This window comes from Tinamus guttatus, unplaced genomic scaffold, assembly GCF_059628265.1.
Source record: "Tinamus guttatus ecotype Peru unplaced genomic scaffold, ASM5962826v1 Tinamus_guttatus_pri_ptg000208l, whole genome shotgun sequence".
Classification (NCBI taxonomy): Eukaryota; Metazoa; Chordata; class Aves; order Tinamiformes; family Tinamidae; genus Tinamus; species Tinamus guttatus.
The window spans coordinates 8,376,788-8,404,272 of NW_028288742.1; the positions used below are offsets into that span (position 1 = coordinate 8,376,788).

Below are 27,485 nucleotides of genomic sequence, written 5' to 3' on the forward strand. Positions count from 1 at the left end.
GCAGCAGCTCTGAATACTTCACAGCAAGAGGAAAAAGCTCTCTAGTAGAGCAGAGTCTCTGCTCAAGCTCGTAGTGAAGACACGGAGAGAGGAGCAATGTGTTCTCTAGAAAACAGATGTGATTAGCAGGTGGCTCCACTGTTTACCCAGCAGTAAGGTGACAGGGTAAGGTAAGACATGGAGTTATGGGGTTGTTGTAGGTTGCAATTACTCAGGTCTCTAATGCAGCTGAGAAAAAGTTTCTCTACGAAAAGAGGCTGTATATGAGCAGTGGCACAAAGGAGGACCAGGGATGTTTGGGTATGAGCTAGACCCTTAAAAAGTCTCCCCTCTGCCCCCCTGTCTTACTAAGCAGCTTCACCTCCTCGATGACAATGTCATGAGTGACTGCTTTGCACATGTCATACACGGTCAGAGCAGCCAGGCTGGCAGCTGTTAGAGCTTCCATCTCCACCCCTGTCCTCCCCCAGGTCTGACAGGAGCTGCGAATCTCCACCGCGTGCCTGGCCTCATCCAGCCTCAGAGACACCTCGACATGGTTGAGAGGGATGTTGTGACACAGCGGGATTAGCTGGCTGGTCAGTTTTGCTCCTTGAATTCCTGCAATCTGGGCAACTGCCAGCACATCCCCTTTCTTCACCTGGTTCTGCCTCACCATCCCAAACGCTTTCTCACCCAGGAGGACCACAGCACCAGCAACAGCAGTTCTTCTGGAATTTGGCTTCCCTCCAACATCCACCATGGTGGCCCGTCCGTCCTCATCTGTGTGAGTCAAGCTATCAGAGGCACGAGGTACCTTGGGGCAAGAGCCAGGACCACTGCTGCAGAATTCAGATCCTGGACTTGTCTCTTCAGAGTGAGAATCCACAGAAACTTGGTCAATAGGAGGAGTCTCCATCTTAAGGCACTTTGTGTCAAACCTGGAGCTCAAATCCTTTTGGGAGACACAGCTGCCTCCTGTCATGCGCCGCTGTTGCTCTAGGTGAGATGCTGGCAGGATGAGCTGTCCTGTAAGCTTTTTTGCCTTTAATTCTTTTCTTGTCCATTTGGATAAAGATGCTCTCAAATTCAGCCAATGATTAAATGTGTGGCCCCACTGTTTTGAACTTGGGGGATTCTGCAGGGCCTCTTGGCATCGCAGGGATGACATCAGTGTAGCCTCTGGAGAAAAAAAAAAAAAAAAGAGGAAATAAGATGATGATGATACACCTTATTAACTGGAAAGGTAAGTCTAACAAATGAAAACCCTCCCAGAGCACTGCTTGGGACTTTTTGCATTGCAAAAACCTTAAGAAGCCTGAAAACATCTACTTTTCCATTTCTCCTCTCTCTCATTCTGCCTTTCTGCACTTGCTGGTTGATTAGTACAAACTTCCAAGACTCATGCAAATGTCACAGACAAGAGGCAGCAACTTTCTTTCAAAAAAGTATCAACACTTATTGAGGAACAATATCCAACTAATCTTACAGGAACACTAGTGCAGAAGAAAAACAAATCACTGTATCTCAGCATCTCATGGACATTGTCCCAGGATTAGTCTGCTTTAGAGAGCATAGCAGGGCTAAAAGGTAGGTCTTCCATGAAATACTCATTTCCAAGACTTCCAGCCTGTGCAGTTGCACTTTGCTTTCTTCTCCTTTGCAGGGAAAGGTCATGGCAGCACCTGAGGAGAGCAGGGACAAGAGGCATCACCTTTCACTGCTCCATCTACAAGCTGTGATGAGCACCTCACTCACTACTGCTGGCCCTTACCCTGTTACTGACAGCTGAAGTTTAAGCACTGGAAAAAAAAAAAAACCACTCTCCCCTCATTGATGGATAGATTTTAAATGCACTCAGCAGTGAGTTCCAAGCTGAGCTGGCAGAGCTCCCAGCTGGCACAGAAGTAGCAAACCCTCCTGCCCTTCACCACTTAATCCCTTGGTTTTGGCTTTTCCACAGGGCTTAATGCCAAGCATCAAAACAGAAGGAGTCTTTTTCACATAGAAGTGATTTGTTTTGTGAGTAAAGAGGAAGCAGCATAGAGGTAAGTGTCTAAGCCCTAGTTTAAGAGCCTCCTTGATAAGCATTTTCCTCTTCTCCCAGAGCTCCTGTTCTCACTGCTCCACTCTCAGAAATGTAGCAGTTAGTAAGGCTTTGCTCAGCATTCTCCTTCAGTAGCTCTGGTAGCGGAGCTGAACTCCCTTACTTGCAAGTTTTCAGACTGCTCACGGGTGAATCAAAGCAGCTCCCAGGCCTGCTGGTACTACCGTGGACTGTCCACATCACAACAGACACTCCATGGGCAGTGCAGTACTGGTAGTGCTTGTGGCTTGTTGCTGGTTTTTAAACAAAAACAAAACAAATGAAAGTCCCTCCCTCTGCTATACAAGAGACCCATGTGCTTAGTATCTTTCTCAGTTATGCAGCAGCCTCCAACTCTGACAAAAGTGCAGATTACTGAATCTTAACACACCATAGATTTTTTTTAATCACTGCAGTCATTTACACTTGGGGAAAGGCCCTTTCAGATCTACAGCTGACGGCCTGTGCAGGAAAACTAAGATTATTGGAAATTTAGCAATAATGTGTTTACTCTCAGCTCTGATATAGTGCTATCTATAAAAATAAGAAATGGGATGAAGTAGACATAAATGTTTGAGTGCAACATTACTTTGCTTTAGAAGAGCACAGAAATTGGGCTTATTCCTTCTTTTCTTCCTCCTTTACATAGCAAGAGCTAATCTGAATCTTCTTTAAAAAAAGACAAAAAGTACTCTGTTCTTTTGGTTTCGTGGATTAGCCTTAAAGGTGAAGTTAAAGCTGTGCAGGGTGCCTGGCCTTTCCAGAAGGCAAGGGCAGACAAGCACTTAGTTCCACAGGATAGACACAAATGCATGGGGGTTCAGAAGAGAACTGTTTAACTCAAGTTGTGAGCTTAAGAAATAAAGAAAGTCAAAATAAAATGATAGGTACGTACACCTAACAGCTCTTTTACAGTATACACCTGTTCTAGCAACCCATTTTCTTCAAGTCCCACACAGTCTGGTAAGAAGTCTCATCTTCACCCATTTTGCTCATACATACAAAATAAATGGGTAATTCCTTATGCTCTATTATTGAGCCTGAAAGTTTAATGTGTTACATCTCAGCTAGTAAAATTTTAGGCAAAAGGAGACAGGAGATAGTTTAACTAAGGAGGAACCTCCCATACCTGTGAAGTGAAAAATCTGCTAAAAAGAGTATTTTGATTAAAGGCAATAGGAGACATAGCATATTACAACAAAGGCTCAGACAACAGCAGTGCAGGTAAGAAGCTAGGTTAGGCTTATGAGATAGCAGAATGGATTCATGATTTCCACAGCATTCTTTAAGTTTCATTAAGTGAATTTTCCCCTCCCCATTCCACAACACTTTGCATGCCAGCATTATTTGAACTGTGTAAATAATTAAAAACACAATTAGGAAATCCCCTAGTGATTCCCCATGTGCCACAGTGGGCTGTTCTCCATTCATCTCCAGTTGTGGTGTCTGTGCCCTTGATGCAGAGGCTGCCAGCAGTTGGTCTCCACGGGACACAGAACAGCTGGGGAAAACCTGGACAGGCTGCCTCCCTTACTGGGCCATCAGACCATGTTGGAGCACTTCTCCAAAGGAAGCTGGATGCATCTCATCTGCGCATATCCAAACATTGTTATGAATGCTAACTTCAACATGTGGGGATTCTTTCAAAGGCATCTCTCAAGATGCCACCAGACTGGGACCTACAGCAGGAGTTTAATATAGTTTATTTTTCACCTTTAAAACAAACAAAAACCCCAGAAAATCTTTCTTTCGTAACAAGTGACTACATATTTTTATCAGTGGCTCCTCTTTTCTTGAAACACAATGTAGCAGCAGCCAAACTCAAAACGCTAAAGCAAACTGAACTAGATGAGCTTGGGCCACTGGAGCCTTTCACATTTAATCCCAACATGGGAAAACCAGAGACCTTTAAGGAGGAACATCAGCTTAAAAGCAGTGACCGTGTCCTCTGAAGAATTTACTTCCCAATAATGAAAACAAAAGCACCACGTTTATGGTTAAAACAATAGGGATCACTAGATCACCTGTAGCAGAGACCTGCAAATTAGTGAATGTTACCTTTCTTTTGAATACCTGTTTTAAAAAAGCTGTATTTTAAACTGCACAGACTCCTGAGTTTCAGTGGAAGCGTGAAAGTTTGGGTGTGAAATACAGTGTCCATGTCTTCTACCCATGATATGTGTACATATACATATATGTGTATGTACATATATATATATATATATATATAAAATACATATATATGTACATATATATATATATATATATTATATATATATAAACTTTAATAAGAAATAGTAGAACTACTTCCAACTAAGGACCTCTCAGTGCTCTTACATGCATCTCTTCAGTTGTCTTTAAGAGAGAAGTAGTTGGGAAGAGAGTTAAGATTCCACAGCAAAGGATATGTGAGAAAATCAGAAACAGAACCCCAGCAGGGCTACGTGTCCACTCACGGAAAAAAATTCAAGCAGCAAAAAAGACATCTTTGATAGGCCCAGCAAGGAAAAAAGCTCTTGTCCATATGGCTAGTGAGATGCTACCGTTTGGTTACACAGAAGTAAGAGAACATTTCAAAAGAATGAGCCCCCATGTGCTAGACTCTAAAAAGCACAATAGTGAAAAAACCTTGAATTTCCATCAGATAACAGGTCCTATATAACAAAGTATACGCAAGAACCAAAACTGAATTTCTTGACGAAGACATTAAAGGAAGTCCTGAATTCTCTATGTTTATTCTGCAATTTGGTCAATATTACAGACCAATTCTATTTCATAAAGCTCACCTAAAACTCCTCTATTAATTATTCTACTGTTCTTCTTAAGTCCAAAGGAAGAGACCGAAAAGTTGGTGATTCCTTGGAAAATTTAATGTGTTTCTTGCAATTAGAAAAAAAAATAAGACAAAAGATTGTTGTCCATGAGAAGATGGGAGAAGGCTGAGCAGGGGCAATAAACTTTTCCTCCATTTCCATTTTAGCATAATTTTAACCATAACCCCTTTTTCTCTACCTAACCAAAACCATGCACAAGTCAGAATTAAAAGCCCAGCCCCCTCTGCTTCCCCAAAGACATAAACCAAACAAAATCATGGTATGTTTATTACGTACTGATTTGTCACCCACCAATCAGGATCATTGGCCGGTTTTTCATCTGGGAAATGTTAAACATGCCTAGAAATAAAATAAGGAACACATAAAAATCCTAGCTTTTTAGGTTTTAAGAAGTCATGCATCTGGTTTACATACTTAGTTTTCTGCTCTTCATAGTGCAACCTTCACACGAGGAGAATCAAAGCTCAAGAAAATTCTGGGGAACAGGCTGGGGAGGGGAGAAACCTAGTATAATATTATTTCAAAACCTAGCCACCATCGTCTGCAAGTATCCAGCTGCTATGGAGCTATCACCCTGTAAAGTCTTTTCCCAGAAAGACTTCCATAATTTGAATTGCAGTCTACCTATTACAGAATTAAAATAACTTGGGACTATCTTATTTCTTAACAATAGCAATTAACTTAATTAATTCTATGGATGAGCTGTTAACAGTGTTCCAGTTCAGAGAACTCCAATCACAGAAGACCTCAAGGACAAGAGTAAGATTAACAAGTTGGAAGATGAAAGAAAATGTCAGGTAAATGCTGTTGATGGCAAAATTATTTTACTAGAGAGGGGGAAATACTTCCCCTCTCTACCCTTTCAAATCAGAGAAGAAAAAAAAAAAAAAAACACACTTTATAAGAAAAAATAACACCACCACCGCATCAAACCTTCAGCCCAATTTAGTTTTAAAAAAAAAGCATCATTTCATCTGGGTCAGTGCAATGCACTTTGCAAATGAGTCTACATGCAGACTGATGATCTTCCTTAAATGTTTTATGCATAACTAAAAGGGGGCAAAAAGAGAGTAATTCTGGCAGAATATGTAACAAATAAGAGCCAAAGCGTGCTTTTAATATAAAAGGAACTATTCCCTGCTCATGGAGCCAGTTCACATACAAGAGGTCAGTATTGCCAACTGCAGCCAGATTACCAAAAGATGTTTAGGTTCACATGTGACTGAACTATAGTTGATAGCTGTATAAATTAAGATAATCTAGCTTGAGGATGTTACTGCATCATCACGGACTGTGTGTCATTACCCTGTCACTTGTGGAAACACAATAATGCAGCAATTGAACTGACAGCTCAATTTAGTTTTAGTTCTTATTTTACAACAAGCTAATTTTAAGGAAAATGTGACCTCTTGATTTCTGCCTAGCTTTACAGCTTATGGTTGCTATTACAAGCAGTATACTTGTACTTCTTTGAAGACAAGAAGTCGCAAGAGATCTGAAAAATTGCTAGCTAATCTGGATTCCAGCTCATGTGGGAGGTTAGGAGACCAAAACTAGCATTCAAGTTTTGTAGTAACTGTTTAACTGGTCTATCACCAACTTTGCTCAGATAATAGAGTCTTCCAACAGATGAGAAAATTCTTTCTTCAGTGATTGCAGCTCCAATCAAGAACCTTTTTCTTCTCTGCAAGAGAAGGACATTGTCTGTCCTGGTTACTGCCTTTCTTTCTCAGGTACAACAAACATACCAGCATGCTGTTTCTTTTTTCTGCCCACTGCTGCTCCGATGATTTGAACCAGGTCTTCTTCTGTAGCACCCGACCGTAGGTGATCTCTCAAGGACACTTCTGAGTTTCCGAAAAGGCACACCTAGAGCCAACCCAGAGGAAAGAAAAGAGGAGAAATGAGAAAGAAAAGAGAGGGAATGATCCTTCTGTAAAGCACAAGGCTTGGGTCAGTGATGAGAACAGATGTTTCTATGAAGTAGAAAGTTCCCATTCAGCTGCATGGAAAACACCCTCTCACGACAGCAAAGACACAACAACCCTGTCAGTCTCTGAAGGTGATACTTTGACACTGTCACAATGCTGGTATCCGGCTGCTAAATGGGCAACTCTCCAAAGTCAGCTTCAAGGAACAGTGTACCCCAATGATTATTGTGGTTAAGAACAGCCTATGCTGAACCCGTACAACAAACACACTCACTTCAACACTAGTAACACTGAAGGTGACTGGCCCCTGAGAACAAGCGATGGAGAGTTTACTAGACTACCCTATATGTAATTCAGTTCCAACAGGATAAGCATAAGAAGGTTTATGCAGGCAAGTCCTCCAGGAGCTGAGTACTGCTACAGTTCCCTTGCACTAGTCTGATGCTGTGGCAAGAAACTATAGATATGGCAGATGCCTGCCATTGAAGACAGTAGCCGTGCCCTTTCTTGGATTAAATTTTCAGATGCTGAGCAGTTCCTGAACACATGCACACACTGATCCCACTGCAAAACCTATTTCAAGGATTCAGTTTTTACTCAGAGTGGTTGTTTTAAACCAGAGCACTATAGATAAGTCTTCTGTAGCTTGTAGGAGCCCTTTTTTGCATCAATAATAGTCTTGAACCATGAGACTATACCCTATAAGCAATGGGAGGCAAAAAAAAAAAAGCCAAACAAACAAAAAGGCAGCAGGAAGCTAGACCAGTGCATACAGAAAACCATGGCTACTTTGCTTGCCTAAGCAAGCCTGATTCTTCAACAGGGATAAATCTACTAACATAAAAACACCAGAAAGTTTCACTATATTTTACTTAATTTTCCTCCTCTAACTGACCAGATTCCACTTTGGCAAATACTATGAAAGAAAATAATTCTTTGACAATCAACTCTCACAGTTTGCCCTCAGTTTATAGCTCATCTCCTTTCCTGTTCTCTTTGCAGACTTCATCATTACACTCCTCCTGCACTCCTCCTGCTGAATCGTCTTCATTCTTCTAACTCTACTTTTAGGGCTCTATTGTTCAGTGTTGTATAGTTAAGGTCCAGCTCTGTTACTACTGTATGTCATCTATTAAAAATGTAAATAGTTTTGAAGAGGTCTAGCCTATTGAAAAAAATGTTTATGGAAGACCTTTTTTTCTTTATCTCTTTGTCCACACACATACACACATAACTTGGGAAGTTTATGTAACCTAAGCTCACTGGGCCTTCAGGCTGCCTGGGTCCTCTGACATTAGACAGCAGCACAGCTGTTGTCAATATCAGGTGACAACATGTAAGTGCCAAATTTTAATTGAAAACTTTAATTTTGCCTCCAGAAACTGCCAGTTTCAACGTGGCAGGAAACAGCTCCCTCCCCCTTCTGCAGCCGTTGACCAAATGTACAGGCTGCTCCTGAAGAAGAGTGCAGGGGGATGGCTGGTGAAACGGGACAGATCCTTGTGGAACACAAAAGCCAAGCCCTCACAGCTGCTTGGATCTCTTATGGGAAATCATCTGCTTGTCACATGTTTCAGATGATTTTGAATCAAAGATTAAAATAAATGTTTATGTTTACTGGTCTCGCAACCAACATATTACAGTTCAAGCTAACTATGTTAGCAAAATAGAGAAACAAAACAAATTGATGCAACATCTCCACAACAAGCTCAAACAAGAAATTGTACAAGAAATCAAAAGATAAATATGCTGGAGTAAACTAGTAATAATTATGTGTCTTTCCACCCTACCTTACATCACAGCTACTCTTAAGAGAAAAATTTCAATGCTACTTTAGTGGTATGAAAGCAGAAAAATCCAGGCTTTGCTACTAACCTTTAGGTTTCCATCTGCTGTTATCCTCAGACGGTTGCAGGTTCCACAGAAGTGCTCTGACATTGAGGTGATAAAACTGACTTGTCCTTGAAAATGTGGCACCTTATAACTCTGCAGAAACAGAGGAGAAAATAGACACTAGGATAGCCTCTTTGTTTTAAAAGCTCACCCTATTCCAAGCTTTTATCAAATCTTATCTGAAGACGATAACTTAGGCTTTCCTCTTCTAAAGAGTCAGTCACAAAAATTGCAGGCCTGCCTTCTCCAGGTCTGAGGTGGATCAAGAGAATGATGCAATTGAGTGAAAGGTTAAGTTTTGATGCATCTGCTGCTAAATGAAACATAGCTACTTAGTTCCATTCAATCTACAAGGGATTATTGTTATATTTCTATTAAACAAAAAACACTACCTCTCAATTTGCCAATCTATCACAAGCAAAAATATATATATATATTTGCTTTTGTTTTGGCTAACCTGAGAAAAAGGAGTGTTCAGATCCACTTTTATATTGCTACCTCACTGAACAACTGTTTCATTAGGCTTGTTCATCTGCATCAGTCATAGATGCAGAGACACAGACTGTTAAAAATTTTCAAAAGCTGCAAATATAAAGAATAGGAAGCTCCTATCCTTTATCTAACAAACATATCGGGTAAAGACACAGTGTTTCTAGAAGTAAAAATTTAGGGTTTATTAAGAGTCAAATGACATGCAGGCAGCTAGACCAAAATTTCAGAATTATTACACTGAGCATCTTTCACTTTGCTTTTCAAATATAAAATTTGACACTTGGCATACCTGAGGAATCTGGGGCAGTGGAAGGGGCAGTAATGAGGGCACATTTCACATGTTCTTTGTCTATCCTCACCTTAGCTGTGCTGGAGGCTTCACAGGGCAATTTTTCCAACTCAGGCCATCGCTGTTTAATTGTATCAAGCATTTCTTTGTAGCTCACCATCTTCTTGAAGTTCCATTTATTGCCTGGAATTAACAAAATCAGCATAATTTTAGACTGTGGATTTAATTTTATCAATGAGGGCAGAACCACCTTTCCATTCTCCACAAATCTGAGTTGTCCCAAGCCAACTAATCCTGTAACTAATTTTTCTGCACCATATCCAGGGCAGACATGTGAACTGCAAAAAAACAAACCAAAACATTTAACGTAAAAGCTGAGGCAATTCCTCGGGTGCTCAACAATACTTCAAGAAATCAGCCCAAAGAGTGAAAAACACAACCACCAGATAATTTACCTATGTCCAAGGCACCCAAACTCCATGGAGAATTTCAACACAGGACTGCTTACCATCAAAGGGCATGTACTCTATAAACCTCACATCAAGGGGCAGATCCTTTGTGAAATCCACAAAGTGTAGCAGTTCATCCTCATTGAAGCCTCGCATCACCACACAGTTCACCTGAAGGAAAAGCAGTCACTTGAAATTAGTGAGCAGAATACGACTTTTTTTAACACCTGCACAAGGTTTCACAGTCCTCAGACAACGCAGATAAAAAGAATGCTTTATTTGGAAAGAAAATATGATTAAGAAAGTTGGCAAGTTTGAAATGGTGCAGATGATCGTTTCTGTCACACTCACCTTTCAGTTTTTGCATCCAATATAACTGAACTTTAACCTTACTAATCAGAAGACTAATAAAAGCAAAGTAACAAAGGCATCATCTTTCCCACTTAAGCTATGGCAATTTTACTGCCTCAAATGACAGCTCTACTCCCCAGTGATACATTTTACAGTTTCTGTAAAAGTACAGGCAGGATACCTTTTGCCATGTGATCTACTTTGGCAGATCACAAGCAAATGTCCTAAACCAGGAAGTGTTGACATAGCACTTAGCAGGCACAGGCTGAAGGACGACTAGTTACGCCTGTCGCCAAAAAGAATTTAAAAGTTAGCTTTCTGCACTTTCCTCATAAGTTGTATTTGCATTGGAACCTTGGGTCCTCTCTGCTTTAACTGAAGAACAATAGACAGCCCTGAATTTGTTCAAACACTCCCTGTAAGGAAGGTAGACTTGTATATCCTAAGTATAGTGCATAATGATCCTTAATGATTTTCAGCAAAGTTTAAAACCTAGTTTCATTTCAAACGTTTCCTACAATTCTACAGTCTAAACCACTTACACATAACCGATTGTCCAAAACACTTGGAGAAATTGCAAGGAACCACAGCTGTAACTCAAAGCTACAAATGGGAGTTAGGGTGAAGTTTCAGTTTTACAGTTAAGCTGATCTACCTGCACCCCCAAAGGAGAATTCCCTTTGCCTCTTCCTTGCACCAACACTCATCGGACTCTGCTGTGAGTAGCTCAAGGAGATAAACCAGGAGAATATTACTAATGTCTTTCTGCAGGGTAGCTTCGTGGCTGTTAACTCCCTTGGCCAAGTTCACAGACAGGTCAGACAAGTGGTGGCTCAATAAAGGGGGTGGAAACAGGCAAGCAGAAAGCCGGACCATGCCTGTACCTAGGCAATCCACAGGCTTTGCTGCAGGGTGAACCTTTATCGTCAGCTGCACATGGAGGTAATATGAGTGAGTTTCCCCCATTACCTCTTGACATGACCTTCAATTCACAAAACTTTTCTTATGAGAAATTATTGACAGAGTGGAAAAATAACAGATTCCTCGTGGGGTAAGTTGTATCTTTTAATCATGCAATACAACATTCCCAGAGTAAACAATAACTGGTTTTTACCTTAACAGGATGATATCCTAATTCTGTGGCTTTGTGGATCCCTTCCATTACCTTGTGAAAGCCTAAAACATAAGAGGAATAAATTTTTGTTTGTTTGTTTGAAACAGGTTATAAAAGAAGGTCATTAAATACAACCTCCCCCTCCCCAAGAAAAAAAAAGAAAAAAAAGAAATAAAAAGAAATAAAAAGAAATAAAAGCAATCTGATTCAGTAGACAGGCTGCAGAGCTGCAAGAAACAGAACTTCAATTCTACCTTTCTCCTAAAGACTGCCAATGTGACTGTGGCCAAATTACTAAGATATGGCTTTTTAACTGATATTTGGGTAATCAAAAACATTGGAATGCTTTTCTGCAGTTTTAGACATCCATGTATCGTTAGCATACGATACTCCCCTTACTTCAGCTTTGCTTTGTCTTATGCCCTTCTTAAAGGGAGTGGCAAACATTTGTGAAGTGCCTCCAGATGCAATGAAGAAAATACCAAATTAACATTTATTTTATAATAACAGCACATGTGTCTCTTAAAACTGCAGAATCTCATTGTTGTAAATCAAATACTTAAAATGCTACTAATTTAATTTAAAATGGAAAGTCAGGGGAGGTTTTAGGAAAGAAAAAGCCACTTCCATTTTGTTCCTCCCTAGCTACAGATTCAGCTGGCTTTCCCAAGGCCCTTTGAAGGCTTTGAAGAACAGAGGCAGCATTTTACAGGATCTTCATCACTATCTTAAACATGTGGATTCTGAGCACAAGATGAGGGTGAGGGTAAGGGGAAGAGAATTTAGGAAAGCAATTCTGTTGACATTTCGCCCTTGAAAAGAAGTAAAATATATCAGAAGCTGTAATGACTTCAAAGAATTAACTACTCATCTGTACCCTACTTGTCAACTACTCCCAGAGAGATAATGTTAATTTAGGGCAAATACCTTCACCCATACACATACCTCCTAAGTCTAGAAAATTAAAAAAAAAAACACTAAAAAAAAAAAGGCAGCAATGCATTTATGATTCCAAAAGCCTTAAACAAATCTCAATACCTTTCTCATTCAAGGTAGACCTTCTGTCTACTTTCAATAAGTAAAACTCTTTTATTAAGGTGTCAGTTTTAGGTTTGACATTATTTCTTCCCTGTCACACTCAGCGGTTGGGGCAGAAACAAGGTGATAGTAGGAAGACTGACACAGAAAGCTACTGATCACTGTGTACAAATTCCTGGCAAGTGGATATGCACAGTTGTTAGTCTAGTACCTGATGCTGTAAAAAGGTATTCATAAACACTACACTCAGTTCTCTTCCTCTTCTTCACTCTGAACATGAATATAAGAGACCAAATAATGCACGAGACTGAGCTCCTACTCCCATAGCTATAGTCCCAGAGTATAAGTACTCTGGTAGTACATACTACCAAAAAGGCAACATTTTTTAAAAGTTTGAGCTGACTCTCTCCATGTTCTTGCTTTTTTTTTTTTTGTAGGTCTGTCACTCTCCTCATTTCTTCTCTACTGGAAGCTCAAAGGCATCACACCTCTTGTTAACTTATAGGTGTTTATTGCAAGCAAACTATAACTTGCTCATTCGATAGTAAATATGCACAGAATATTGTTATGCTCAAAAGCAGAATAAAGGAGAGACAGAAAGCTTCCATGCAATTCCTCTCTGGCTAGTAAAGAGCAAGTATTATCAAGGTGGGACAGAGGTAAGCAGAGGTTGCTGTTTTATGAGCAGGTCCTCATGCTAGTTTGGCTGGGAAAAAAAAAAAAAAAAGCAAGGAGGGAACTGTGAACTAACTGTTGCAAGCAAATGCTTAAAGCACCAACTTGTCACCATGCTCCTTCATCACTACTTGCTTTGCAGGTATTGTGGCATCAATGGTAGCTTTCATTTCAATTAAGTGACTTTGCAAACCGACTGTGGTAAGAGGGATAATACATTAGCCTAAGCACATCTCAGAGCCAAGAAAGGGATCAGAAAGCCCAGCAATAGCTCAGAAGACCTTTCATGCAACTTCAGAAAGATGACACTGACTCAACAGGCCAGAAAGCAAAGACAAACAAGTAGCAGATTGAAAACTAGGCATGTCTGAATATTCACATGCTTTGGCTCAGCTGGCTGGAGTGGTTGAAGATTACAGCTTGCAACGGGTCTAAATCAATGTCATCCCCAGTTCTGCCTCTTGTTTCCTGCCGTACTAGCATGAAAGTGCCGATTACAAAGAATATTCAAAAACTCCTACCAAAAAAAAAACAAAAAAAAACAAAAAGAACAAACAAACAAAAAAAACCATAACCACAATCCATATAAGGGTAACTTTGTTTCTCTGAAATATTTGATAATCTCATAGTCTTTACCTTATCCCCAAACCATTGAGAAGAAATTATGCCTTCTGTAATCTGCATTAAAGACACAAATTTCCCCCCCAGCTTTTCCTAAAATCCTAAAACTAGTCCCCAGAGGAACAGAAAAATTGATTCCAAGTTTCTTGAGTTCCTGGTTAGCTCCATAACCATAAGATGCCACCTTTGCCCTCTGGAGAAGTTAGCCTGTAGAAGTCTAGACCTGGAATCCCTCTCACCTTAATAGAGCTATATCTTGTCGCCTCTGGAACTGCCACACAAGACACGGTAGCACAGTAGGGCAGGCACTTTATTCTCTGATCACTCCAAACTTGTAAATCTATTAAATAAAAAATCCTCAAAACCAATAATAAGTATTTTTACATTATTTCAGCCTCTAAGAGAGTGAAAAAATGAATATTGCCTTCATATGATCTCCAAAAAAAGAGAGCCTTTATTCTCCTCTTTAAAAAATATTAGAAACCACCAGAATGTTCTTCTTCATTCTCTATGCTATATGGACAAGAATTTCTCTGTATGTGGCAAAGGCCTTTTTTCTTTAAGAAAAAAAAGCATTCATCTAAACTCTCCAACAACTTTTAGTGAGATGTAGTTTATAAGCAGCATATTCCGAACAGCTTCCAATCAGATATGCAATTATATACAACCATATAATTCAGGAAACTGCAGGATCAAACTTTTCCCTTCACTAGCAAAGGAGGAACTTGTTTCCAGTGAATGTCACAAATCAGCAAATCTTCAGATACAGAGAGCAGAGGGAGCGATCACAATCAACACCTAGCTGTGATTTGATATTTCCAGATACTTCTCTGCAAGTCAGTTGTGCCATGACACAGCCATCAATACAATAGCCTAAGCTAGAAGGGTAATGCTTGAGTCAGATTTTTTTTTTCTGACAGGGTCAGATTTCTGCATCATGACTTAGAAACCTGCAGAGGTATTTCCAGAGACAGAGGCAACAAGAACATCTTTCTGCGCCTGTCAGCGGACCTTTGATTTAATAGTAGAGTGATTCAAATGCTGAAATTACTTCTGGTTGCATCCCAGATTTCTAAAGCCCTAGCCATAGATTTAGCTGACCCTGGTGCACCATCTAGTGGCTACCTAGAGGCTTTGTCTAAATCACGAGTTCTGACTGCTAAACCTGCGTTTCTGCACAGAAATACTAGATGCAAGATCAAATCAGCTTTATGTTGGAAGGAATGACAAAAACGTGTGTTGAACTTAATGCTGAGCTTTAGGATTCATTTAATTAAGAACCTGGAACACTAGGAACCCTGAAAGCATTTTTGAAACTTTGAGATTACTAGCTCAGTCACATTAATGATTACAGATCATGACAAGATCAGCACCCTTCCTCAAATGAACTCAGGCATAGCTTTTGTTTATTCCTTTGAAAAAGTAACGGGGATAGAGAAAAAAAAAAAAAAAAACACACAAGTGACCCACCATGATTTCCAGAAATTGCTACTATTGTTGACAAGAAGTTCAGTTTTTGTGGCATGTAAGTTCTTGGCTGCTTTAGGGCTCTTTTTAATGAATAGTGGGAATACTGTTCTTTAACAGTGTTAAAAAGCAGCAGCATGAGACAGATCTGCACAAGATCTGGAAGGTCCTCTTGATTTCCATGACTAATCATTACTCAGTTACTGGCAACTGTAAGTTAGAGTCCCCCAGGCAGTGGCACACACTCTGCTGTATCAGTTCTGACTAAAAGGTTTCTAAGGATCATAGATGGAAGTGTTCATATCAAGCATGCTAGTACAGGTTGCTTCTCGCAGCCTCAAAAGCATAGCTATTAATTTCTTCCCCACAATAGCTGAGCATGAAAATGAAAGAACCCAAACAACTTCCAATGTTACTATAATTATTAACCAAGTTGCCCTGGAAAACAAGCCTGTACCTTTCCTCCGGACAATGAACTCAAATTTAGCTGGGACCAGAGTATCCAGGCTGATGTTGACAGCATTCAGCCCTGCCTCCTTCAGCCGGGGCAGCAGCCTGGCTAGGTTGATCCCATTGGTTGTGACAGCAATGGTTTTCAGCCCTTCTAGCTTGCGCAGCTGACCTAGGAAATGAAAACAAACAGAAACTTTAGAGGAAGGAATTCCACTGTTACACAGAAAATGACAGAAAAAAAACAACATTTCAGAGCCATAGAGAGAATGTGAGGCCGTATGTTGCAGGAAACAAAAGCATTTCCACTTGACAACTGAAATGTTTCCACCATTCACATTGGTACCCCAGCCAGTTGAGGACTAATGCAAGACATTCAAAAATGGCTAACAAAAGAAAACCACATTAAAAAAAAATCATTGCCATCATGAGATTAAAAGTCTAGCAGACAGCGGCCTCCTCATAAACCAAACGCAGAAATCCTTACCATACCACCACACTACATTTCCAGAGGCTTTCAAACCTCTAGTTATCACTACAACAGGAGGGAGAAAACAAAGGAAAAAAACCCCACCATAAACTACTTCCAGGAGCAGAATCACTGTGAAGTCACTTTCTTATTTTCCCTTCTCTCTTTGCTTGTAGTCTGCACCCTAACTACGTGAGGAATATCTTAAAAACCCTTATTCTTGAGATGGCTTGAGTTACAGGACAAGTATCTCATAATCCAACCTTTCCTCCCTATTTTACCTCTATTCCTTTATGCTGATACAGGATTCGCTTCTGCTTTATCTTCTTTCCCAGATGTTCTGAATATATTCAGCCCTAGCCCAGCCAAGGACTCAGGAATGGAGCAAACAGAATCACACCAAACATGCTGAAGGCTACAACAACAGCCATTTGTAACATGGCTTAAGTGCTCTGTAAAGATCTATGAAACCTGAGACTATAATGAAAGAAAAGGTTTTTACTGAGAACTGATTTTTTCTCTAGCATTCCTCTACTCACTTCTGAAAACCCTCCCCACAAAGCAGGAATAACCTTTCCACGGAGGCTAAGCTCAAGCTTGCCAAAATCTTAACACTAGCTACCATTTGCAGCCTAGCATTTTTGAGAGCATGGGATACACACGGCAGTCAGCAACTGGAGAAAAGCATAGGAACACCATTACTTTTAGTTAATAAAAACGGTACCAGCTGATTAGGTCAATTAGTGCAGATGGCAGCTCTGACCAATGTTTTTCTTCTTCCTCAGACAACAGGACAAGACACATGACAAAGCACCAGACATCTACTAACACTGGGAACCATCTGTAACAGTTGAACAGAACCCAACCATGAGAAATTGGAGACGAAGAGTTAATACTAAAACATCAGCAAGTTAAGGAGGCCCAGTTAGTACATGCTGCCTTACTTGCACAGACTAACTAGCAGCCCATTTGTAGCCCTTTGGGGTTTTTTTGTTCATTGACCTCTAAGTTCAATAGAGATTTAAAAAAAAAATCATAGTTTTTTAGCACCTTGTCCTGTATAGAGTCTTGTTTGCTTATCTTCGAATCACTGCTTTAGCAATCAGCACAAGTGAAGACCGCCAATAAAAAAAACTATGTACTGAAATAGAAAACAAAACACATGCTGTAATTCAGTAGCATGAAGTAACAGACTAACAAGCAGCCTAGAACAAGGAAGAAATTTTACATTTACTTTTCCTGTAGGATCAGAAGAGTCACTGAGTTTCTTCACATACTCCTTCAAGTGTTTACTCACTTGTATTTCTGCTACTTGAGACTAGATAAGAAACTCTACCTCCTCATATATGAATTAACAAATCTACAAATCTACCCTGCACCCCTTTGCTCCTGAAACTTGTATGTTCCTGTGAAAAGAAACATCCTGTATAAGTATTCATCTCTCAGAAGACAATAAACAGGTATCATATTGTTAAAGTCCAGTACTAATTTTAACTTGGAATATCCCAAAGGAGGTGGATTCTATATTCCATTATCAACTGTTTCAGGGAAGTCTCAAACATATGTTTTCAGGCGGGACTTACCTGGACTTGATTCAGCTTCCATCAAGTCTTAGCCCCTGAGTCATAGTTTATATATTTGTATGCATTAAAGAACAACAACAACAACGCAAAATAATCAAAACAACTGCAGTAGGCCTATGAATATATAGACATTAATTAACCTGCTCTCCTCTACTCCTTTACAGCAGTTGCAAATTACATATGTTTATTGTGGGGAGGGAAGGGCGGGGAGCGAAGTCAACTAGTAGGAAAATGTCATAGTAATAATCTATGGTTAATATTCACAGGCTTTATTGGTATTTCAGAGACAATTTGTTGTTAAGAGAAAAGATTACCCATAACAACAACACCACTTCAGCCCTATTTGGCAAGCGAAGTATTGCAGCCAGCTTCTATAACCCTTCTAGAATTGCAGAGATTGAGTTTCTTCACAGTAAGGAACATTACAAACAAGACAATAACACTACTATGAAACCTTAACTTTTACAGTCTAAGGTACACTTATGAAGTCATAAATATCAGAAAGGCCATTTTAACTCAATTATTTCATGTTTTTATGTATATGAAATATTGTAATAGAAAGTTAAAAGTAAATAAATTGACATCTAGGCACTCATTTTTATGGAAGTTCAATAGCATAGTCACTACCTCCAGTCTATTACCTCTGTACCATTACTGGATTTTATTTCTTATTTGGTCTGAAATCATAGAGCTGATGTTGTGGTAATTAGAGGCAAATTCTCCTGTATAATATTAAATAAAAGAAGACTACAGTAAACATCTACTAACCACTTTTTCCCAAATACTGTATGCCTTCAATCTTTCAAAAATGTTACCTCCTAGCACTATTTACTAGCTAAACTATTTGCAAACAACATCACAATATACCATGCTCCCTAAAACAGCCATGAGACTGGAGTAGGATGGAAGTGCTCATTTAGGGCAAATACTGACAGTTTCCAATGAACCTCCAGTAGTATAGTAAGCATATTGCAATGTCTAAGTAATAGTGTTTGATAATTTGCAATTCTTGCAACTTTAAAAAAAAAAAAAAAAAAAGAAAAAAAGAAAGAAATTTAGATCCCAGAGTCATGAAAGCCCATATGTGCCATACCTATGTGCCAAAACAGTATACACTGACCTTATCAGCAGGCTTGTTGAAGTCACTAAGACCTGACCTAAGAAATGACATCTTTACCTCCTCTTTGAAATATGTATCCATTGTATGTATTAAGCTAAAATTAATCCCACAAGGGCAAGTTGACACTAAATATTGAATTAATAGACCAAACGCCAGTAGCTACGAAATATGAGCATATAAAGCAGGTGCTATTAACTTTTCTATCCCAGGTTGTTTTCAGAAATCCTGAAGAACTCAGAACCCTTACAGTCAAGATTTAAGATTCAAGCACAGCAACTTCTTCCAGCTATGCAACCACAGATAGGCTTTACAGAGTGCAAATGGAAGCACATAAACAGAGAAATATTCAGAAGTTCTGCTTGATATATCAGCTTCTTTCTACTTGAAGTGGGTTTTTTTTATTATCATTATTAACTAGTTTGCTGAAGGAGTCAATTCCAGAAAACATAGTTTAAAAAAAAAAAAAAAAAAAAAAGGTTTTGGCCTAAGGTTGCTTGCAAATTAATATCACCAGGAAAGGTCCTCCTAGACAAGCACAGCTCTCATCATTGGGGTATAGGAGGGAACAACATCAGTAGAGTTATAGACATTGTTCTTGGATCAGTATACAGTCACTTTGAAACACAGTATATTTCAGTATGTTTGTTTGTAACTTACCCACAATATCAATTACATCAGGCCGAATAAGTGGCTCTCCTCCTGTCAGTCGGATCTTCTCTACACCCTCCTTCACAAACAGCTTGGCTAGGGTGATTATCTCCTGAGCAGTTAGTAGTTCTAATTTAGGGGTTAACTGAACACCTTCCTCTGGCATACAGTACTGACCTGAAACATGAGAATCCAGAACTAAATAGTAAGAAAAAAATAGCAACAGTGAATCTAACACTGCAAATGTTATGCAAAATATGCCAAGTGCAAGTACTTTCAATGAGCCTCAATGACTCTGCCTTGCTGAAAAGTAAATAGATCATACACCATATTAACAAGCAATCTACTAATAATTTGCTGTCTTCATAAGGAAAACAATACTGATTTGATGAATCCCCAATTTACAATAAGTTCACACTTGGGAAGAATGTCTATCTTATTGCTATCTAACTTGAATTCAAACTGACCTGGCAAGCATGGGAATATTGCCAGCCCTAAACTTTGCAGACAGAATTGTACAAATGCAGAGAACCTGCCTGAGTGTGAGCTCTTGTGCTTATTACATGTTTTAAGCAGTGGCATACAAACATCCACAAGCATCATCATCCAAAACACTTCTGACTCCTTATCAGTCTCAGACCTCACCTCTTGCTTCCTCACTCCACTGGCAATTCAGCTGAAAATCAGTCTCTAAGTCTCTTTATTGTCTACTTCCTCAACACAAGAAACAAAGCACAGGGCCAACACAAGAAGGACCTTAACTCTTTTGCACAACGTGCTTCTATCTGCTTCTGCATAAGAGCTTTGGGCAAGAAAGAAAACAGACACTTACACCTGAGATTGCATTTTTCCGTCAAAGAAATTCGCAAGTAGTTATGCTGACGCCCAAAGCTGTCTGTCAAAAAAGCAGAGAAGGGAGCAGCATGTTCCAGGAAGAAATGTCCTTTTCCTGAGCTTGGCAACTCCTGAGAGGGGAAAAAAAAAATGTGCAAAATATTTGAATAGCTATTTTCATTATCACTTGCTCTATAAATATTAACTTGGAACTCAACAGATAATTACTATCCTATCTTCAAGTCATATAAAAAAATGGAATTTTAACAATGCATCTATTGATTGTTATTGCCTGATCCTTAAACATGATTTTTATTTACAATTTTTGTTTTCTTAAAACACAGAGTAACATGAGCAGCACCATCTTCAGAAAGCTCCAAATATTTGCATTTCAGAACCTCTTAAGCTACTCGAAGAACCGCTTTAGGCATCAAATTAAATGTGCCAAATTACAAGTTACAACAGGAAAAGAATACAGATGAAGTTTATACCTAGCATCTTTAAAACATCACTGAAGTCAATACTAGGGCACTGGACTCCCACTTCTGCCTGCACCTGATGGTGACGACTGCAGAATTACCATGCTACCTCTCCATTTTCTGTATTTGTATCAGTAGCTGAAATGACTGAGCTACTTTTGGAAAATGTTTCAATACTTGAGGTGAAACAAAAAAAACACCTTGCCAACATAATGTTAATAAGCTGGCTGATACTTGTTTTAGGCACTATATACAAATACCCACAAGCACCATCACCCAAACCCCACCAAATCTGGCCTATGTTGTTTTTTTTCCCCCTTCCATTAAATCACAGTTAAATAAATATTTAACTATAGGAGACAGCTGCATCGCAAAATGAAAGAGAAAATAGCATCAAAATGAATCAAATGCCTCAATAGGTCCTTGTTATTTAAGCACATGCAGGCACTTATCAGCCAGCTAAGAAAGCTAGAAGAAAGCAGAAGAGTTCTGCAAGTAGAGTTAACACCATACCCAGTGAAACAGTACATACAAAGCCATTCCTGGATACCAAGGAAAAAAAATGTTTACCAAGTTTGGAAAGTATGTGGGTTGTGAGGGGAAAATCAGCTTCAGAATTGCACCTCCAGTTAAAACTATTCTTGCTGGTCATGATAGACTGTAATAAATAAGTTTTGACATTAATCTAAGATGTAGAATGAGGAGATGGACAAAATTACACATTAACTGATACTTATGCTTACCGAGCAAAGCTCACAATTTCCATCTAGAGTAAGACAGACATGCGAAAATTCCAGAAATACTAAAATTAGTGCATACAGGATGATGACAAAGGACTGGGCACAAACACTCATAGTTATGACCATCATCTCCCTGGCTCTGGTCATCACCAGTAGTAGCCATAGTAGTTCATCCAGAACACGGTTTAAATGTAGTCTTAGCAGGGTGTTTAGATATAGCTACGATGTTAAATAACCTAAGTATCTTTTCTCAAAACACTTAAACAGACACACAAGGGGCAGAAAACAGAAGGAGAAAACCCTGAGCATACAGATCAGCCAAGGCATCAAAGCATATCTGGGGAGAGGCCCAACTTCTGCCATCAGCAGCAAAAATAAATCTGATTCCAGCTGTGCTAACACCGCAGCTGCTGAGCAGCAGCAGCCTTTTTTGGCAGCATGATCTTTCCACCAGCCTCTGAACTATTTACTTCACTTCTTGACTTCTGACTTCTTTGTGGTCTGAGAAGTAGCTCTCCCCAAAACAATCCAGGCAATGCAGGGGTTACAGAATACCAAGGATCTATGGAGTGGCCAACTTTAATGATCAGAAAGCATCTGTTTAAACCTCATAAAACTGCAGTGCTATCTTCAAAGTAGTTGCTTCTCTGTAGGAAGAGAGAAATCGCTTTCAGTTTCTGTTTTCCAAACACCACAGCACTAGATTCCAAAAGCCTGGCTTTCCATCTCTGTATCAGAGCTGTCAGTGACAGCAGTTGTGAAAGCTGATCAATGCACAGCTAAGGAAGTGGAAGCTAGGAGCTTACCTTTTTAGTAATGCTGGATCAACTGGACTTACTGCAATAATTTCTTAGAATACAAGTAAGGTTTAAGTAGAAGAGCTCAGTTAAATACACAGAACTCTCTTCTGAGAACAGACTAAGTCTGAAGACATTCTAAATATTGCCAAGCTCTAAAATCTTAACAAGAAATTGTTTTTTGAAAACTATACTGCATTTATGCCCAGTCTTAACCTCTGATCATCTTCTTTCCATTATTTTGGACAGGTGTTCATATTTGAGGGGGTAAAGCATTTTCATGTTTATTAAGATTATTTTAGCCCTTCATATAGGAGCACTCCACTTTTGCTTCTCTCTCAATCATTTATTCCTGCACCTTCCACAGGACCTGCCTTCCTTACCAATTCCACTCCCACCTCCCCATTTTGGACTGTGCATTACAGAGAGGAAAAGGACTAGAACGGTTGTTCTTTGCTGATAGAAGGGAGGCAAGGGGGAATATTTTAATGATTTTGCATAATAGATGCTGAATTTTCTTTTCAAGGACAGTAATTTGTTTACAGTAATTTCCTGTTTCCAAAATTTAGGCTCTTTTAACTTACTGCTTAAATATGATTAACCCACATGCACATCACTCTGCTTCCTTAGAAGCACAGCTGGTTGGTTAATGAAATGTTGCTAGTGCTAGAGGTACACTTATAACTAAGAAACAGAAGTACTTGCACTGTTTTTCTCTTTGATTCACTGCAAAGCGTATATCAAAGTGTGATCTACTTTGAGATCTTAATCATAGAATCATAGAACTGTTAAGGCTGGAAGGGGCCTCTAGAGGTCATCTAGTCCAACCCCCCTGCACACGCAGGGTCACCTAGAGCACGTGGCACAGGACTGCGTACAAGCGGGTTTTGAAGATCTCCAGAGACGGAGACTCCACAACCTCTCTGGGCAGTCTGTTCCAGTGCTCTGTCACCCTCACTGTTAAGAAATTTTTCCTTAAGTTCCTGCGGAACTTTTGGTGTTTCAGTTTGTGGCCATTACCTCTAGTTCTGTCAGTGGCCACCACTGAAAAGAGGCCAGCACCATCCGCTTATGAAAAGGATAGAGAGCCTGAGGACCCATAATTTTGCTGTGCAAAGCTCACATTGGTTCTTAATTTCATTGAAGCTGAAAGGTTTCACCGAGGATGAGCACAATGACCTCAGTGGGCAGCACTCTCATTATCATCTAAAAATCGTTATGCAATCACTGGAGCCACCACTGACTGCAATATGGGAGACAAAAATGGGAGAGTTGCCTGTTGCAATCCCAGGCTACCAGAAAATGCATATTCTTTTACATGCAATTGGAAAAGAGATGAGGCTGTTGGCATTTTAGCAGATCGATGTCTAACAGCACAACTGGTTTTCACCCAAAAGGTGAAAACTTTAGCCCCAAGCCCTCCAACTCCTGTCCATAGCTGACATGGGACACTTCTGCTAATAGGGGAAGTCGGCCCTGTCACTGAGGGTGCTGTATCTGATCTGTGAAAGAATAATTTCACTCTCAGGGCTGTCAATCCTCTGTTCTATACTAGTACTGAAAGAACAAGAGCTTAGGTGACTGCATCTAGCAGCTATATTTTGACAAGCCATCAAACCTTCAGAGCTGTCAATTCACTTGCAATTTCGAGAAAGCTTTTCTAACAGTGTAGCAAAATTGCAAGCTGTGACCCAAAGTATTAATAACTACTGTGGCAGGAACCCCACAAACTGACAGGTACTGGAAAATCTAAGTTAAACACAAGGGGAAGAGAATGCAGCTCTTATCTAGCCCTTCTCGTTCACCTTCATCCACACCTGCGCACTGGAAGCATTTGGAAATGTTTGCTTGCAAATATTTGCACTGAAAATGGTTGCTTGCAAACATTTGTTTTGGGTTTTGGATGGGTCTCAAGTGCCACCACAACCTACCTGCCTACAACAGCATTACGGCAGCTCCTGCTGCCAAACCTCCCAGACTCACTCAGCCCCGGCAAGGCTGTCTGAGTCTACGCATCAGCGCTGCCCCCTCGCAGTAGTGCCTAGTGCTGCTATTTCAGCAGCAGCTCAGCAAAAGCTCTTCTGCTTCATGCCTCAGTTTTAATACCTTGATGCATAGGGAAGTGGTGCCACAGTGTCCTTGTTCAGCCTGCAAACCAGACAACCCCAGAGGCTAAAATGGGTCTAGGTAGGTTAAGTGCCAGAATGAGGTCTGAGCTGAGATGTTCAAGACAAATGCTTTTCTTGGGCTCTGTAGCTGCAGCACAACCACAGACCTTAACCAAAACGCTGCAGTTCTGTTTTTTGGCAGAGAAAGTGCTGCTCCCGACTCCAAGCAGCTCCCCACAAAACAGGGCTCTAGGATAGAGAGGGCATCTGACATGACTGGACAAAAATAAGGTCCATATTAGACCCTTTTAGCCAAACTGGGCTCTTCTCTTTATCCCTACAGCAAAGATTTAATTCATGACACAGAAAGTTTCAGGTGATTATGTTCAAGAGTTACATGATCTACTGGCAAACAGCTGGAAGAGGCTGAAATAAAACTTCACCCCAGGATGCCAAAACCCTTTATTGGAAATTATACATCTTGCAAGGAGGGGGGGGGGGAAGTACTTGATGCTCTCACAGTACCTGTTGCTACCTGCCATTATCTATTATTCAAAAAAAAAAAAAAAAAAAAAAAAAAGGACTCTACCCTGTGCAACATGAAAGTCACATCTCGAAGACTGACAACTGTATCTTAAGTGCCCAGATCTAAAGACACTCGAGTATGTGGAGTAACCACTTCAAACATAATCTGATCAAGTTTCATGTTTTAATTGTAAAGAATTTGTGGTTAACTTCTTGGACATATCTGTTTTTACCTTCAGGAGTTATCTACATTTTCACAGCTCAGGTTCACTCAGTCTAGTTAGCTGGTCAGCAATATTTCACATCTATAACATTTCACATCTTTCACACCATTTTCACCATATATTTTGTAGAGAAAATATTATAAAGCCTTACTGGGCAACAAAAACACATACAAAAATATTTTTTCTGCTGTGAGGAGTCATTTACCATGCATTCACAGAAAACTTTACTTAGGATGGTGAATACAGAATATAAACCAGATAATATGAGTACTGACATCTCCCATTAAAAAGGGTGCAAAAATACTCTAAAAAGGCCATAATATGTTCCCCTCACCACACAATATGTATATGACAGCTGCACTGACCTCCTTTAATTCTAACCTAACCTAAAGGCTTACAGGGGGGACCCTGGATGCCCTTTTGGTGGTCTCCTGAAGCTCCTGCATTAGAGTTCACAGCTGCCTCAGAAATTTAAGGGAGTTGCAGACTATTTTAAAAAGAGCTGAAATACATAATGCAAGTTAACTTCTCCCCTTTCCATCGCTCACCTCATGAAAGCTCATGAAACTAAACAGAACCCATGAACATTTTCAGATGCAATCCTGGAGAGAGTCAAACGGTTTTGAATGTCTGGACAGCTGAATGCCCACAGTCAGACAACATTTCAGTATCCCCTGTGGCTGGGACACCACTAACTCTTTCTCTCTGCAGGTGGAGCCCCAGGCAAGATAGAGACCAGGGCAAAGGCTACACCATTACAGTCACTAAGTTTGCACTGTGTTTGCTCTGGCATTAGCCTGCTTCTCAGGCCAGCAGGGTTTCAGCAAGTGCTCCAGGGTTCTTGGGTGTACGGTACAGTAGCTGTAACAAGTCACTCATCTTGCAATTCCAACCAATGTCACTCTCTCCCCTAAATTCAGGGCTGGACACTACAATCAACTGCTGTCAAATGTATTTCTGACAGCATGTTAGAGCTCCTCAATTTAGAGGAAGTAATATAAAGTAATTCTGATCAGAATTTATTAAAATACATATAGTCAGGAAAAAAAAAAGAAAAGAAATGCAATATGCTTCCTAGATAACCGAGACAAATATGCATTCAATAAAGAAATGAATGAAATATGCACATAAATAAATGATAATGAATGTATTCAATTTGGTGACCTCAAAACTGTCACTTGTACCTTTAGTTTATTTTTTGTATATTAAAGCCAGCCACACAGTCACAAGTAAATCAATAAATCATGTGTCAGTAGGGATTACTCTACATGTCAAGTCCCATTTCTTCCTGGCAGTTACTGAATCTGTGCCTTGCTGTGCAGCTTTTTCTCTTGCATTTTGACACCAAGAGAGTGAATTCATTTGAGATATCTGATATCGCACCAGGAGAAGCCAGATCGGGGCAGTACTGACATTTATTTCATGCAAATACCTGGACAAACAGCTCAGAGGACCACTCAGAACACACCTATCCATTAACCGCCCCCCTCTCCCCAAACTACAGTTAACTTCAGCAGATTTAATGTCACTGTGTAGTATCTGCTTTGTAGACAGATCATGCAGAATTAGTTCAGCAAACGAGATTGAAATTTCACCCTTACATTTAAAACAAAATTAAGTAAGCACTTGGAACTATACATTACTCCATATTTAGTTTTGTTGCCTACTCCCAAGATTCATACTTTTAATTTGTTCTTCTATAGATCACTCAACCTTTCATAATCTGAAAGATCACGAAAGATCTGAAAAATTATGAAAGATCACTTTTGTAATCTAGGTTTGGACGAAGCAGAAGAACATCCACCTTCACTGGTGTCTGGTTGGATCCCACCAAAAGTCCTGGCATATAACTAGTATATTGCAGGAACTTAGTGCAGAAGGATTCTTAAATCCAAACTTCCCGCAGCAATAAAAAACAGGCAAAGAAACAAACACCAAGTGAAGTCCGGCTTGCTAAACGGAGGCTCCCGTAATTTCTATTTTCCTAATTTCAGCTGCAAGGCACAGACCGAATCGTCCTGAGCACGATCCCGGAGCGCAGCCCGCCGGGAGCCCCGCTCTGCGCGGCCTCACGCCGCAGGTGACACCGGAGCACAAGGCGACGCGGCTCGGGGCGGGCAGGATGGGGGATGGAACCCGACGGGCAGAGACCGTTAACGGCCGGCGCGCGGCGCGGCGCGCACCACGCTCCCCCGCGGCTCCGCGCTATCCCGGGGCCACCCGGCGCCCCCGCCTCACCTGAGCCGCGGCGGAGGGAGCCCTAACGGGAGCCCCGGTGCTGCAAGCGCG

At 40.2% G+C, this 27,485-nt stretch overlaps 1 protein-coding gene across 3 annotated transcripts; it reads right to left on the bottom strand.

The window, feature by feature from the left end:
• Nucleotides 1–248: 248 nt before the first annotated feature.
• On the bottom strand, nucleotides 249–27,485 carry MOCS1 (molybdenum cofactor synthesis 1). 3 transcript variants are annotated; one of them, XM_088524244.1, is made up of 11 exons: nucleotides 27,435–27,485; nucleotides 20,322–20,454; nucleotides 19,499–19,666; nucleotides 15,677–15,841; nucleotides 11,419–11,480; nucleotides 10,013–10,124; nucleotides 9,575–9,687; nucleotides 8,706–8,816; nucleotides 6,648–6,768; nucleotides 5,191–5,238; nucleotides 249–1,161 (listed from the first exon to the last, which is right to left on the bottom strand). In XM_088524244.1, the coding sequence occupies exons 3-11, from the start codon at nucleotides 19,653–19,655 to the stop codon at nucleotides 308–310; spliced, it is 1,743 nt and encodes a 580-aa protein (XP_088380370.1). In that variant the 5' UTR covers nucleotides 19,656–19,666; nucleotides 20,322–20,454; nucleotides 27,435–27,485; the 3' UTR covers nucleotides 249–307. The 3 variants fall into 3 exon arrangements, with proteins under 3 accessions (XP_088380370.1, XP_088380369.1, XP_088380371.1); XM_088524245.1 differs by lacking the exon at nucleotides 27,435–27,485 and having other exon boundaries at nucleotides 1,000–1,161; nucleotides 5,176–5,238; nucleotides 20,322–20,398; XM_088524243.1 differs by lacking the exons at nucleotides 5,191–5,238; nucleotides 27,435–27,485 and having other exon boundaries at nucleotides 20,322–20,398.

Coding starts and splice junctions, on each gene's coding strand:
- MOCS1 (XM_088524244.1), bottom strand. CDS start 19,655: ATGCCAGAGGAAGGTGTTCAGTTAACCCCTAAATTAGAACTACTAACT. Junction 10,125..11,418: donor TAGGATATCATCCTGTTAAG/GTAAAAACCAGT, acceptor CTTTTCCTTCAG/GTGAACTGTGTGGTGATGCG. Junction 9,688..10,012: donor AGAGTACATGCCCTTTGATG/GTAAGCAGTCCT, acceptor TGTTAATTCCAG/GCAATAAATGGAACTTCAAG.